Below are 15716 nucleotides of genomic sequence, written 5' to 3'. Positions count from 1 at the left end.
CAGAAAATACTCATTTACGACTGTCTTTTTAGACAAAAAATGATGCATGTAAATTGTCAAGATTTAGGAGCAGCTCATTTTGGAAAGCAGTGTTGCAGTTCTGCCAGTTGTTTTAGAATTAAACTTCTAGCACCATGGGGTGCATTTTCTCTCAGTGTGGGGGGGTCAAGGGGTAGAGTTCTAACGTCTGGATCTGAGTACACCATACACACAGTCCTGCCATGTGGGAGAACAAGGCACCACCTCAGAAGACTTTCAGAGTATGCACAGCCCCCCTTTTCAAGTACCAGATGGCATGTGCTGGCCCTTATTTTTATCCTGGTGTCTTTATTTTCTTAAGATAACTATGACAAAACTAACCCATCTCCATTAAGTAAATATAAAAGGCCTATAAAATCTTGGAAAAAACAGTAAAATTCACCCACAAACCCATTTTTTAAAATCTTTAAAAGGTTATGAACTAAAAATAAGTCTCCCTTCCTACCCAGGTCCCATCCTGAAGAACCAACTGATAACATCCCAGTGCTTCTTATTCTGTGTGTGTGTCTGTGTGTGTGTGTGTCTATACAGTTGAAGCTCATGTATATTTTATTACATAGCCTGTTTTTAAACTTATCATGGGTATCATAAATATGTTTCCAAGGTAGGACATGTAGTGCTACTTCCTTCTCTAAAGTGGCTGCACAGTAGCTCATCGCCATGCCTCAGATAGGAGCACTGAGGTGGTTTTTAGGTTGGGGCTCCTGCAGGGGATTCTTCAGTGAATGTCCTTGTGCACATTCTTGACCCACAAGTGCTGGTGTGTATGCCGGGTCACCTCAGCATTGGAATAACAAAGCTATAAGTCCTTTTTCATAGAAACTGCCATATTTCCCCTACAAGGCAGGATGGGAGTGTATCTGTCTGTCCACATTCCCACCAACAATGATTCCATTGTTTTGTAAGTTTTGCCAGTCTTATAGTGTAGGGGGGAAAGGATGTATTTCAAATTGGATTTTTTTTCTTAGCAAGGTTGAACGTCTTTTCCTGGGTATGTTGACTCTCTGTATTCTCCTGCAAGTTGCTTGTTCATGGTGTATGCCCATTTTCCTGTCAGGTGGTGTGTTTTCTTCATTTATTTAGAGGAGGTCTTTATAACGTTATGAATATTAAACCTTTGTTTATTGTATGTTGCAAGTATTTTCTTCTAGCTTGACATTAAGTTCCTGATTTTGTTTGTATTGTTTTTTGCTGCATGGAGTGAATGAGGGACACAGAACATGGTCTCATCTTTCCCTGCTGGTTCAGAGCTCTTGTGACAGACTTCCAGGGCTGGATACAATTCAGCAATGTCTTCAGGGCTTTTCAGCCCACTGCTACCCCCTGATGGTGTTGTTTCGTTGGTGGTTGCTTTAGTTTGTTTCTTTTTGCTCTCCGTAGGATTTGCTGTTGTCAAGTCCATCTGCTGGTGGCTGACACTTGTTTCTTCCCATGTGCCTCTTTTTGTCCTGTCTCCAGCTGATCACAAATTGCAGGTTCTCATCCTTCATGGCCTAAACAACGACACACCCCACGTGCTGGCATCCTGCATTAAAGGGAATAAAACAGGTGATGGGTTGGGCCCTGGCAGCCTGTTTTGAGAGCAGAGTGTGCACACTGATGTGAATGGCCTCGGGACATCTGTGAGGGAAGCACAGAAACCTCGTTCTGGTTGCTGAGATGATAGAGAACTTTCCAGATGGATGAGGCGTGTGTAGGTTTTTGCCTTACATGTGAGACCTCCTGATGGCACAGGTGCTCAGAGCCCAGACGTCAGTGTAACCACACCAGAGTCACCATGACACCACGTGAAACCTCCTCCCCCTGGTGCCATCCAGAGCCATTCGTCCCCAGGACCTGCCAGTCCCACCAGACAGAAACACCCAATGCTCGCCAGCCCTTGTCTATAAAGCCTTCCCCAGGGTTCCACCAACCTCCTATCATGGCTACTATTACAGCTGGTTTGCATCTGTTTTCCCTGCTTCTGCGGTGCACCTGGAGGGCAAGGACCACGTCGTGTGCATTTCTGCGGTATATAAACCGTGGGCACAGGGCTTAGAGCACAGGAGGGAGCTGGCGAGTATTTGGTACCTAAGTCTCTCTTTGCATCTCCTGATCACGCACCCTGCAGCACCAATCTGGGAGGCTCCCAGATTTGCCAATATCACTGTTTAACATTTTTATTTAATCATTATTGTTGAAAGAATGTATGCAACTTTATAACAAAACACTAAGTAAGAAAACAGAAGTGGCAAACTGGTTTTGTTTTATGGCCCATTCTGATGGACTGTTTGGGGTCTGCTTCTCTAATGAGTGGGGAAAAGCCCACGCTCAATTCGTGATGCTTGTGAGGGACACAGGAGGGCACTGTCTCAGCTCATGTGCAGTGTCTGTGTCATGGCTGACCCACTAGGAAGGGCAAAAGCAGACACAGAGTACCCATGGAAGGCACTATAGGTTGAACAGTGTTTTCCCAAAAATCATAGATTGAAGTCCTAAGCCCCAATATTTCAGAATTTGACCTCTTTGGATATAGAGTCCTTGCAGATGTAATTAGTTAAGTGAAAAAGAGGTCATACTGAAACATGGTGGGTTCCTGATCCCGTATAACTGGTATCCTTATAAAAGGGCAAATCAACTATTGGTATAAAGGAATCTATCCTGAGTAACTTTTGGTGAAGGATAGAGATCAAATGAAACCCTAATTACAAACTATTTTGTAATTAGCAACCATGGCCCCACAACATCTCGAGACTTGGGGCACGTGGCTAAAACAGGGTTTAAAGAGAGCTGTGTCTCGAAATGCTTTCATTATTAAATGTGGGGAAATTAGGAATTTAACTTAAAAATTGGGAATTTAATTTATGCAAGTAGAATTTATTTGACCTATGAGCAAGGAAAAGAAAACAAAATGTCATGTGCAGACTAAGAAGATGCAGTTAATGAAGAAGGAAAAATGAAAAAATCTTATTTGGAAACAAAAGTATTGCCCTAATGATGCATAGTTCTTCATGAAGACTTGTAAAGGAGGAAACCTCTGACAATCTAATTCTAATTTAAAAAAAATAATAAAAATAAATGCATGTTAAGAATGAAGAGATTTATCAGAGAATATGTAAAAACTTAGGAACAAACAGTGTGGATAATTGAGATTTATGCATGTTAAGATTTTTAGGAAGAAACTAATTTCTGGGAAAATATGTAACCAGATTTGAATAAAGAAAAGAAAAAAAATCAAAGGTAGATTAAAAAAATTGTAAAAACTGACAAGGAATTGCTCTCTATGTGGTACCAGGCCTGGAGGTTTTATGGGCAAATTATTTAAACACTTGCAGAGTAGAGGAAGATATGGGAAGTGTGCTGCTTTGTTTGTTCAAGTTAGTACGATTTTGGTACAAAAACTGCTAAGGGTATATTGGGAAAAAAAAAAAACCCAAAACTGTGAACTGAATTTCATTTGTCAGTATAAGACACTAAATACAAGTGTTAGCAAACCAAATTAATAGTTACACATAATGATTGCAAGACTAAGGGGCTTAACATTAGAAAATCTGTTAATGTAATTAATTAACCAAAGGAGAAAGCCTGTGTGACAAAAATTCATTTCAGTTAGTAAACTTTAAAAATAAATATCTTTATAAACTAATAATAGAACTGGATTTCCTTAACAGAGACAGAAGGAATGCTGGACCCGCCCATCAGCACCTGACAGAATGGGGACCGTTGGTGAATGGGGACCGTTGGTCGTTGGTTGGGTCTCCACTGGGGGCGGGGGGAGGGGTAAGGCTCGCTCTCACACTCACACAGCAACACTGTGTGCTTCTACCCACGCCGTAAAGAGGAGGGAAGGAGGCATAATTACTACTGAAAGGAAGAGAGGAAAGAACAGGACGATGAAATTACCATTTCATAAACAATTTGCAGATGATGTGACGATCTCTCTGAAAAACCGAATCCAATCCGTGGAAGGTCTTCCCGGAGACTAAGAGCCATTTAGAAAATAAAAGAAGAAAATGAAGAAGAAAGAAAGAAAAGAAAAAAAAACCCACAATTTGAAACATACCCTTTTGGAGAGCAATGTTGCAGCATATGTGTTAAAAATATTAACATGAGGGGCGCCTGGGTGGCTCCGTCGTTAAGTGTCTGCCTTCAGCTCAGGTCATGATCTCAGGGTCCTGGGATCCAGCCCCGCATTGGGCTCCCTGCTCAGCGGGAGGCCTGCTTCTCCCTCTGCTGCTGCTCCCCCTGCTTGTGCGTGTGCTCTCTCTTTAAAAAAAAAAAAAATATATATATATATATATATATATATATATATATATATATATATAAACTTGAAATATATAAGAGCGCTTGAACTGCAGAATAATGTTGAGGGGCACGTGGGAGCCGTTTACCTGGAGCATCAGGCATGGTCTTTGATACGAAGCTTTAACATTACAGACATTTTAGTTCATGCCAAGCCCGTGTGCAGATTTGCTACCATTTCAGTAATTGTGCCACTGACATTTCTTTCAAGTGAAAGTTAATTCTGAAATTCATATGGGCCAATAAATATAAAAATAGCCAACAAAATCCTGATAAGCAGAGTACTGAGGAAAAACTGTCATACCAAACCTGAAAATGTGTATGTTAAAGCCTGAATAATTAAAATGTGATAAATTGAACTTAAAAGTCAAATTATTGAACCAAAGACCGACAAGAGACCCAAGTCTCCTTAGAAATGTGCTGTGTGATGAAGGAAGCATTTCAGTTAGTGGGAAAAGGAAAAAATTAGTCAGCAGTACATCATTTGAGGACAACTGACTAATCTTTTGGGAAAACATGAAGTCAAACATATCAAAATAAATTTCAGATTTATTAAAGATAAATATGAAACTTTAAAACTACTCTATGAAAATGTGGGTGAATATTTTCCATAATTGTAGGGTAGAGGTCATTTCAGAGAATGAACCCCAAAGGCAGGAACCAGAGAGTAAAAACAGACAGTTTGGATTCTATGTACTTTAATCATATTCTATATAAAAACAAACAGAGAAAATACTTTATAGGAAACACACTTAGTAAGAAACTTGCCTGGGACCCATATATTCTTACTATGTAAGGAGAGTTTCAAAATTCATGAGGGAAAAACCCCAGACAGATGCCTTCCCAGGCTGTCCATAAAGGAGCGAATGGAAAACAAGTCTGAATCAGGTGAAATAAAAGAAAGGCAAATATAACTGATAGTCAAGTACCATATATGTTCTTCAAACCAGCGATTTCACTTCTAGGAATTTGATAAGAAGGAAGCCCTCGTTGTGCTCACAGACTTTTCTGGGAGGATGTGTATGGTTGCAGTACTGAGGCCAGCAGTGAGCTGGGGCACCACATGGTGGAGAACCATAGAGATGGGTCGGATGAAGGACGGTGCATCCGTAGGAAGAAAACGGGAAAGACAGATGTTCTAACACGTTGAAAGATTTTCCCAGCAAGTTCTACAGTTTCCAAAGCGGTTGGAAACAATATAAGCAGGGAAAAATCATCTCATTATATATATAGACACACAGTAAAGGGCATAAAGAGTATTAACATAATTAAAGTTAATTTTAACACTTTTCTTTTATTTTTCTAATTTCAACACTTACTCCAGAAAGACTGGACAGATGTATACCGAAATGTTTCCTTTGGTATATATATTTTTTTCTTTTAAGATTTTATTTATTTATTTGACAGAGATCACAAGTAGGCAGAGAAGCAGGCAGAAAGAGAGGGGGAAGTAGGCTCCCTGCTGAGCAGAGGGCAGGATGCGGGGCTCAATCCCAGGGTCCTGGGATCATGACCTGAGCCGAAGGCAGAGGCTTTAACCCACTGAGCCACCCAGGAGCCTATATATATATATATATATATATATATATTTTTTTTTTTTTTTAAATGGGACTTTGGAATAGCTTCTTACTCCCTTCAATGCCACTTCTTTTTTTTCCCAAAATCATTTTTTTAACCAGTTTTGTTGACATATAATGAACACATCTTCAAATCTTCAGTAAACCCGAACTTCCTTAAAGGACCGGGTTCTTTACATGCCTCCATCACCCACTTTGAGTGTTTTGTTATTTGGATTTTGGTGCACCAAGAAAGTTTTGCAGCTGTCAACAAAATTAGTTTTAGGATACTTCTGTCACCGCAATAAGGAACTCCATACACAACAATGGCTAGTCCCCTTCCCCCCCAAGTTCTAGGCACCTGTTTTCCATATCTATGGGTGTGCATCGTCTGAACATTTCCTATAGACTCATAGGGTATGTGATCTTTTGTGTCTGCCTTTTTTCCCTCCCTGCAATGCTGTCGAGGTTCACCCACGCTGTAGCACGAGTCACACTCCCTATTTGTGACTGGAGACCATTCCATTGTATGGAGTTACCCATTTTGCTCATCCACTCATCAGTGGGTTTTAGATGTTAGGGTTGTTTCCACTTTGGGGGGCTATTGTGAATAGAGCTGCCGTGAGCATTCCTGTACAGGTTTTGTGTGGGCAGATGTTTTTATTTCTCTTGGATGTACCACTTGGGGTGGAATGGCTGGGTCATATGGTGGACCAGTGGTTAGCCTCATGACGGAGCTGCCAGACTGTTTTCCAGAGCCCTGGCGCCATTTTACATTCCTGCCAGTGGTGTACAGGGCTCTAATTTCTCCACATCTTTACCAACACTTGTTATTGCATGTTTTTCTGTTGGAGTCATTGTGAGAGGTGTGAGGTGGTATCTCACTGTGGTTTTGATTTGCATTTCTCAGTGATTCATGATGCTGAGCATCTTTCCATGTGCTTATTAGTCATCTGTGTATCTTTTTTGGAGTAACATTCAGATCCTTTGCTCATTTTTACTTGGGAATATCTGTCTTTTTATTACTGGGGCCTAAGTCAGAACTGTGTTTAGAGATCATGTACTACTTGAGAGTACTACACAAAGGATGCTTGAAAAATAGAGGAAATCCAGACATCTGGCTGATAACCTAAAGATCACCCGGTACCACCCGGCCAGAGGCGGTGGGTTGGAATGGAGTGTGATCCTCATTCTTTCCTCCTGCTGACGCCCGTGCCCACCCCTTCTTCCTGCCACTCCTCTGCAGCTGCCTCCCACGTTCCCCGGCACTTAGATCTGGGCAGCGGCTCGCCAGGGGTGTGTCGAGGCCACCTAGACGGACATGTCCTCTGGCCTCATCCCATTCCTGGAGAAGTGGAGCCCAGTGTCCTGAGAGACACTGTGAGGTGTTGGGCAGCATGGAAGGCACTTACCTCCCTACAACTGTCATAACCAACTGCAGATGCTCAAAACCTTGCACCGTGAGCGACCGGATGCCAGGCCTTATTGCCCAGAGCAGAAGACTCTTTCCTGACCAAAGAACACGGAGGATTGTTGTAACCAAGTCCCACCCACCCACAGCTCTGGTTTTCTTTTATTTTCTTTTTTTTTTAAATACTTTGTTTTTAAGTCATCTCTACATCCAACATGGGGCTCGAACTCACAACCCTGATATCAAGAGTTGCAGGAACAAGGGGCGTTAGAGAGTAGTAGGGAATTTGGGTAAATTGGAAGGGGAGGTGAACCATGAGAGACTATGGACTCTGAAAAACAGTCTGAGGGGTTTGAAGTGGCGGAGGGGGTGGGCGGTTGGGGTACCAGGTGGTGGGTATTATAGAGGGCACGGCTTGCATGGAGCACTGGGTGTGGTGAAAAAATAATGAATACTGTTTTTCTGAAAATAAATAAATTGGGGGAAAAAAAAAAAAAAGAGTTGCAGGCGGCCCCAACGGAGGCAGCCAGATGGCCCCATCAAGCACTGGTTATTAGTGCTGAGTAACCATCACCCATTTCTCCTTTTAGCCCCTGTAAAGGAACTATTTCCATAACCGGAAATGCCCCCTTACACCTCTTCCTGAGATTTCCTTTGTAGCTTGATTTACAAATTTTGCAAATGTGTAAATGAATCATGGGCATCTCATCTTCCTTGAGCTCCTCTGCCCCGTGTACAGATGCCCAGGCTCTGGTCTCCAGGAAGTTATCGGAGGCGTCAGGCAGCGAGGGGAGCCGGGCAGGAGTGGGCACCGGCTAATTCACTCGCTTCCTTGCAGACCCTGAGTGGGCCTTGTGGATCTGCATTTTGGGTTCACAGATAAACATCCGGGATGCTCTTGCCCCTTTGCTGCCCACCTTGGGCACGTTGCTGACGCTGGCTTTTCTCATTCCAGGAATGACTATCCCCGAGGAGGACGCTGAGGTGGGGCAGGGCAGCAAGTACTGCCTCGTGGCCATCGGAAGACTCCAGGTGAGGGCGAGGGCACAGCTCTCTGCAGGGCCAGAGAGGGGCTTGCGATTCTAGGGAGCAGGTGCATGTGACTCTGCCCACTCTGACCCCCGGGTGCCCAGCGTTCTCTGGCTTCTAGTCCCTGTCTGCACAGGGGTGAGGCTGGATCTGGGAGAGCACAGGAAAACACGTGGTGAACCATGGCCCAGAGGGCCCCACTCAGTCCATTCCTGCTCGGGTGCCGGCCACAGCAGGGTCAGCCTCTGCTCCCAAGGCAGTGGGCTGATCACCTTGAACGCTTCCCCAAGGTCCTCAAGATGAAGCACTAAGTCCTCTCCAGCCTCATCCCTCCCGTCCCCCTTGTGCTTGATTCCCACGCTCCTGTAAGCCTTTTCTGCAGATCCACAGGCTCCTGCCCAACCTGTGGGCCCTGCGGGCTGTTCCAGCTATCTGCTGTTCCCGGTTCCCTTTCTCCCCGCTCCGCCCTTCACTCATATTTATGCCTCCTCCAAGGTCTCGCTGGGGGGATGCCTTTATCCACGTCATCAAAATCATTCTTTGCCTCTTCCCTGCACTTCCTGCAATGTGCTCACCTGTTGGCTTTCCTTCCTTACAGCCCGTCTTCTTAGCAGAGGCTGTGCCCCTTCCCTGGACGCTCTCCTCTCAAAAGCCACGTGGGAGACATGGCTTTTTAATCCCGTGAAAATGAAATGTGCCACATCATGCCCGTAAAGCCCATGGGCTCGGTGTCTGGCACACACAGTAGCCACTCAGTGGACTGGACCCCTCCTCGTTTGCCCTGTGGCCCCGCCAGCCCTTCCCCTGCCGGCGGTGTGTGCCCAGAGCACACTAGCCTGTCGTGCTTTTGGGTCCTAGTTCCTTCCGCCCTCAGACAAATGAATAAGAGGTTTCATTAGCACGTGATAAGCATGGCTTATTCCGTACGGGTGGGTGAAGTGCATTCGCTCTGCAAATGTCTGCTTTGCGAATTCGTTGACCAGTTCCTCAGGCTCCTTGGTAAGGGGACAGTGGGAGGCGGAGGGTGTTAGCGTTCCCAAGCACCAGCAACGTACCAGGCGTTGTGCCGGGGATTGGTGTGCAGAATCTCGCCCCACCCTCTGAGATACACGGTTGGTGATTCCCACTGCCTGATAAGGACACGGGCCCCCAGCAGTGCAAGGCAGCGCATGGTGGCCATTAGTGGGAGGTGTGGCCAGTGCGCTTTGAACACTGGGGCTCGGATCTGTGACATAGACACCACGTGGATTCTTCCCATCCTCTCTCGTGCCCCCCTGTCTCTGTCTCCATCAGAAGCATCTCAGTGTGGCTGTCCCCTTTCCAGGTGACCAGCTCTCCCGTGTGCATGGACATGAGTGGGATGTCAGTGCCCACGGAGTTTTTATCTCGGCATAACTCCGACGGGATCATCACGTTCGTGGACCCAAGATGCATCAGCGTCATCGGCTACCAACCCCAGGTAGGCGGTTCTCAGCCCATGGCAGTCGGCTAGAGGTTTAGCTTCACTTGAGATGCACTTGTCTCATTTGTGCGAGGGCCAGCGGGTGACAGCGGACGGCACACGGCATAAAAATCCAGCTTGCTGCCTGGAGACAGCTCTGTCCTTCCAAAGCAAGAAAGGCGTTAACTCTTACAATCAACTCTTCCATTTTTTCCCTAACTCTCCCTCCCGTCTCACTGGTTGTTCACAAACCAGAGTTAAGACGCTCCGTGGGAATCGCTGAACTTAGATGAACAGCAGACAGGACATCTCCTTCTTGCAAACCTCAAAAACGAGATTAATGTGAAGGGCTCTGAAACGTCTTGAAAGATGTTCACTCGTTTTTGCCTAATCCCTTGTTTTTTAAATGTGTTCGGAACTTGCGTCTACAGGGGTATAGTTTCAGATCTCTGTTCCGGACCTTTTTCTTTTTTTTTAAAGTGAGCATCATAAGAAACACCAGAAGGCAGGAGAAATTAATCTAAATTAAAATAAACCAAAGAGAAGTGCACCCAGGTAGCTTAGTGGGTTAAGCTTCTGCCTCCGGCTGTCATGATCTCAGGGTCCTGGGATCAAGTCCCATGTCAGACTCTCTGCTGGGTGGGGAATCTGCTTCTCCCTCGCCCGCCACTCCCCCTGCCGTGTGTGTGCACGCACTCACTCTCTCTCTCTCTGTGTCAGATAAAAACCTAAAATCTTAAAAAAAGAATAAACCACAGAGAACATCACCATACGTGTTGTGAGAGCTTTCAGCAGGCCCCGGGTTTGAGGACAGGTAGCTGGAGGGGACATTTGGGAGATAATCGAAGGAAGATTAATATGTGTGGAATATCGGGTGATTGAATCGAACAATTATTGATTTTTTTTTTTTAGGTGTCATATGGAATGTTAAGGTTTTGGAGGATATTCTTTTTTTGAGATACACACTTTGGAGACGGGTGTCCTATTGTCTCCTTCCAAATGATTCAGAAAGAGATTTTTCAGTGTGTCTGTAGATACGAAAGATTTTTCATTTGTGTACTCTTCCGTGGCCTTCATTTACATATATTCTTATTCACACACAACCGAAAGATAGGAAAATGCAGAGGCGACCGTCTAGGGACAGGATATTCAGGGGTTTTTCATATGACCCTTTCAGCTTTTACATAGATTCAAATTTCTCCCAAAATTAAAAAAAAAAACACCTTTAAAAAAAGAAAGGAAGGAAAAGATCTCTGTTCTGAGGAACAAAGCTGGGACACGTTGACGTGGGCACTTCAAGCACACGTATTATCTGAGAGCTGGAAACAAGTCCAGGTGCGCCCCGCTGGCTCTGTCCGCAGAGCGTGCAGCTCTTGATGTCGGAGTGGTGAGTTCAAGCCCCGTGCTGGGTTAGACACTACTTAAATAAATAAACTTTCAGAAAAGAAGAAGAGACCCAGAAACAGTCCAGCTTGAAACAGGGAGCCATGCGAGTAACTGTACATCTCTAGTTTGACGCGAACTTGAGATGGTTGGAAGCAGTGAGGGACGCGAGTCCCAGAGCGGCCGTCGCCTCGGCCGGTGGTGTTTCCAGATTCATTTATGCACCAGCACCCCCTGCGTCGAGACGCTTCTTGGCGCGCAGACAAGACCTGCTGCCCACGTCCGTGTCCGCTCCCGTGGAGGCTGTCGCGGGTTTGGGTTCTGGCCAACAAGGTCATTTTTCTCCTTGGCTGCCTGAGACTCATCCACGGGACCCCTTTCCCGTCCCCCACGTGGAGCCGTGCGACGGTTAATCTGAGTCCGGCGGCTTTTTGTCCTGGGCTCGCGCCAGGTGCTCTGAGTAAGAAGCGGGTGACGGTCCGTGCGGTTACCTTGGGGTCCCAGCTCCTGTGACGGTCAGTGCGGTTACCGTGGGGTCCCAGCTCCTGTGACGGTCCGTGCGGTTACCGTGGGGTCCCAGCTCCTGTCCGGCCCCGAGCGCGTCCGTGGCCGCATTTCAGCACTGCAGGCCTGTCTGTCCTCATGCTACTGTTTGCTTTCTTCTTGTGTTTATTATAGTATGTTTGTTGCGGTTTGTCTCTCGAAGGCAAACGGAAACGAAATCACCCTCTGACGGTGCGGGTCCAGGGCCCTGGCGAGATCGGAGTGGGCGGGAGCGCCCAGGATGGCAGGCGGGCATCGAAGCCGGGCCCTCACCGCCCCAGGGACATCCTGCACGCTGGGGGACCGAGGGACGTGGGGCGAAGGGGGTCCAAGGACGCGGCCGTCCGATGGCAATGCATCCGCCACGGGAATCACGGGGTCTCACGGCTTGTCTCTTTCTTCAGGATCTTCTAGGGAAGGACATTCTGGAATTCTGCCACTCCGAGGACCAGAGCCACCTGCGCGAGAGCTTTCAGCAGGTACCGCTGCGCTTGCCGACGGCTACTGCGGCACCGGGGGCCCGGGCAGGTGACCGGGGGAACACGCCAGGCAGGCTGCAGGGGGCTACCCGAGGCATCGGTCAGGGGCCTGGCTGCCAGGACTCCCAGTTGAGGGGGAGGGGGTACCCACTGGGAAGCTGTGCCTGTGTCCAAAGGGCAGATGATGGGGAGGTCAGGGGTGTCAGGGAGGTCAGATGATGGGAAGCAGGGAGGGTCTCCCAGGGGAGGGAACTGGGGACAGGAGGAGCCCACCCCCGACAGAGCATTCCAGATGGGTGGCCGGCACCCAGAGAGGCAGAAGAATGTGGTCTATTGAGGAGTTGCATGTAGCCCCTTGGTCTGGAGTGACACTTGCCACCGGTCGTGGGGGGACCCACGGTAGAGGCTGTTGAGCCCCCCGGAGGGGTGGACGTTCTCCCCCCGTCATTTCTGGGAGGCTCCGCCAAGGACCGTGAGCTGAGCAGTGGGTCTGAGAGACAGCGCGGGTACATGGGGAGTAGGTGTGGGAACCCCGGGAACAGAGGTGCCGTGGGAAGCTGTGGACGGTCCACGGAGGAGAGGACAGGTGGGGGCGCAGCCTGAGGTGACCACTGTAGGCTCGGTGGCACTCGGCGCGGCAGCGAAGGGGGACTGGGAGGGAGGCCGCCTGTCGCTGAGTGTTGAGTGTCACCCCGTCTGCACCGTGATGCCCGGCGCTGAGCACGTGCTCTGTGTTGTGCTTGCGCCCCACAGACACCTCTGTGCATCCCGCGGCTTGTCCTGGGGGTGGGGGGGAGCGTTGCCGTTATGTCTCAGGGGAGAAAGCAGAGCCTCGGGGACGTAGGAGGGCCTAAGACCACACGGTGGGCGCGTGAGGACCGGGAGTCTGAGGGCCTGTCGCCTCCTGGGCCCAGGCTCAGCCGTGACGGCAGAGAACGAGTTCCTCCTCTGAGACCTTGGGGGGCTCACAGGAGCCCCAGGAAAGAGAGGACTGGGCTCTGTTATAGGATGCGGGCCTTGGAGATCCGCTCCAGGAGGGGCTGATAGTCTCTCAGTCGCCTGATGGGACAGGCCCTCTGGCCAGCTCCCCTCGACGTCTGCTGCTCCGTTCACGCCCCGTGTCGGGTGGTCTCGGAGCCCCCCGCCTGCCGCTTGGGCTCGGTCCTTGCCTGCCTTCTCTCCCCTTTTCCTACAGTGTCTCCCTCGCGACTTTATCCGGGGATAGCACAGATGGTCACTGACATTCCGCTCCTGCCACACCTGCTCAGAGCACCGCGGCCTCCAGAGGCTTGCCCGTCCCGTCCATGTCCCCCTCGTGCCCCCCGTACCCCCTACTTCCGCAGGCCCAGAGCTGAGACACAGTTGGCCCCCCTCCTCTGGTCGCGCTGCCCCCGTGCAGCCCTCACGTCCTCTTCCCCCTAAAAGGCATGTGCCGCCGGCCCCTTCTCCCTGTGCTCCTTCCCACCAACCTTGACCAGGCCACCCCCTTCTCATCTTCAGCAGTGCGGCGGTGTCCTTGCCGGGCTCCCTACTTGGCTCCTGCCCACCCCACGTGATTTGAGAGACACAAATTCAGCTCTGCCACATCTTTGCGTAAACGTGCCCATGGCTTCCCGGTGCCCCTGGAATCTGATCTAAGCTTCGTACCACTGCAGCCAGCCCAGGGTGACCCTTGCCGCACGTGTGTTACCCACACTCGTTCATGGCTCATGGTCACGTGGGTCTTCTGGGGCCTTGAGCACTTCATGCTATTTCCCACCTCAGGCCCTTTGCACATGTTCCTCTGGACTAGAATGCAGTCCCCTCACTCTTCCCAGGACCGATGTCTTCTTATTGATCAGATTTTAACTCCAGTCCTCTCAGAGCTGCCGTCAATGGCCCTGCTAGTGAAGACAGCCCCCACCCACCTTCTCAGGCTCCTGTTTGCCCTACAGAACGGTTCCAGCTGGTAATTGTTTCTCCGCCGACTTCCCTTCCCCCCACCCTGTCTACTGACACGTCAGCTCCCTGCGGACAGGTCCCACGTCTGGTGCCCACCACCGCATGTGCTCGTGGGTGAGCGGCCCGGGACAACGCAGTCTAAGTGGACGGCGACTTTCATTCTGGAACAGTGTGAACAGACAAACATGAAGCACGGCCAGAGTGCGTCCTTCATGCCTCATCTTTGCCAGTGCATGGAGATTTTACTACGTGGTGGCCTGGGTCGGCTTCCCTCTTCTGGGTCTGTGGGAACGAAGCTCTGGCAGCAATGAGCGTCCCTCCGCGGCCAGCGAGCAGGCAGATCCCTGGTCCACGCGATCTCAGGTGGTCCTCCGCACTCACCATCCGTCATCAGCCCCACTCTTCACGGTGGACGGTGGGACGCAGAGCGTTTCGGTCGCCGGCCCCAAAACCCTCAGCAGGACATTAACAGAGCGAGGGCCGGAGCTGCCCGCTTCTAGCGTGTTCTCCTGTCGCCGTGCACACAGGCCTCTCCGTCGGACCGCACGGCGACGCCAGCAGAAGCTGGGTGGTTCTGGACAGAAACAGGAGGAACATTACCCCCGATCCCGCGGCACCAGCTCACAGACCTCTCACCCCAGGGCGCGGCCAGCCCACGGCAGGCGGGACACGGAGCCGGAGCCGGAGCCGCGCCTGAGAGCCGGGGGCCCCGTGGTCACAGCGCTCAGCGGGCGGGGGCCAGGCGGCCACAGAGACATCCTGGAGCACCAGCCTCGGCCCCTCGTGTGTGTTCTTTGGGCCCCAGCCACTGGGGAACGAATGTTGATAGAGGGAAGTGGCTTGTTTTTGCAGAAGCGCCGAGGGAGCTGTGTCAGCCCGGAGTCAGCCTTGGAACTCTCTGGATTGAAACCAGAGCATTTGCGTGGCCCGGACGTGAGACCCTCAGAGTGCCGTCAAGTTCCTGAGGAATTTGGGTTGGGTGGGGTGGCCTGAGCCCGGGCGGGGGACAAGAGTCTGCCCTTGGCTCACTCTCGGACCCTCGCCGGCTTACATTTCTTTTGGCAGCCGCGTGGAAGGGTGGGACCCAGCCAGACCCAGACCCAGGAGGGCACCATGGAGGGCACGGGCTCCTGAAGGGCACGATGGAGGGACCCGAGTGTGGCCCCGCCCCTCCCGAGCCTCCGGCCTCTGCACACCCCAGGCTCCCACGCACAGAGTGTGTGCCTCCTGCCAGGGTGCCTCACTCGCCGACCACGTCCCCACCTCGAGCCCTTGGGGACTTCTGCCCCCTCCGTGAGGAACCCTTTCCGGACCCTGCGGTGTCCTGTTGATGGTGTGGCTCTGAGCTGGGGCTCGGCCTGCTGTGTCTGGGCTCCTCTTCGGCCAAAGGTGCTCCTGGAGACGGTGGGCCGTGGGGTCCGGCGATCCAGATCCCGGCCCTGCCTCGGGCACGGCTTGGTCAGGAGACCTTGGTGGCACATTTAACTCCATCAGGGCTCAGATGCCGGACGCGCACAGTGCCCTAGGGAGGCCCACACGAGGTGACTTGGGTCACACACTGAGCCGGAACCGGGCCCTGGGAGGGTGCGGAGCCGCTGCTCCCTCCCGCT

The 15716-nt window shown here is 50.2% G+C and overlaps 1 protein-coding gene across 5 annotated transcripts in view; it reads left to right on the top strand.

Moving 5' to 3' along the window:
* The window catches only part of ARNT2 (aryl hydrocarbon receptor nuclear translocator 2), a 142176-nt gene that overhangs the window by 96416 nt on the left and 30044 nt on the right, over positions 1–15716 (top strand). For all 5 annotated transcript variants that reach the window (XM_044232102.1, XM_044232101.1, XM_044232103.1 and 2 more), the window contains exons 9-11: positions 8246–8322; positions 9644–9778; positions 12091–12165. In XM_044232102.1, coding sequence (XP_044088037.1) covers positions 8246–8322; positions 9644–9778; positions 12091–12165 — 287 coding nt within the window. The remainder of the gene's footprint in view (positions 1–8245; positions 8323–9643; positions 9779–12090; positions 12166–15716) is intronic.

The sequence above is a fragment of the Neovison vison genome, chromosome 13 (assembly GCF_020171115.1).
Source record: "Neovison vison isolate M4711 chromosome 13, ASM_NN_V1, whole genome shotgun sequence".
In the NCBI taxonomy this organism is placed as follows: domain Eukaryota; kingdom Metazoa; phylum Chordata; class Mammalia; order Carnivora; family Mustelidae; genus Neogale; species Neogale vison.
The sequence above is the reverse complement of the archived record's forward strand: the minus strand, read 5'-3'. Positions and strand labels throughout refer to the sequence as shown.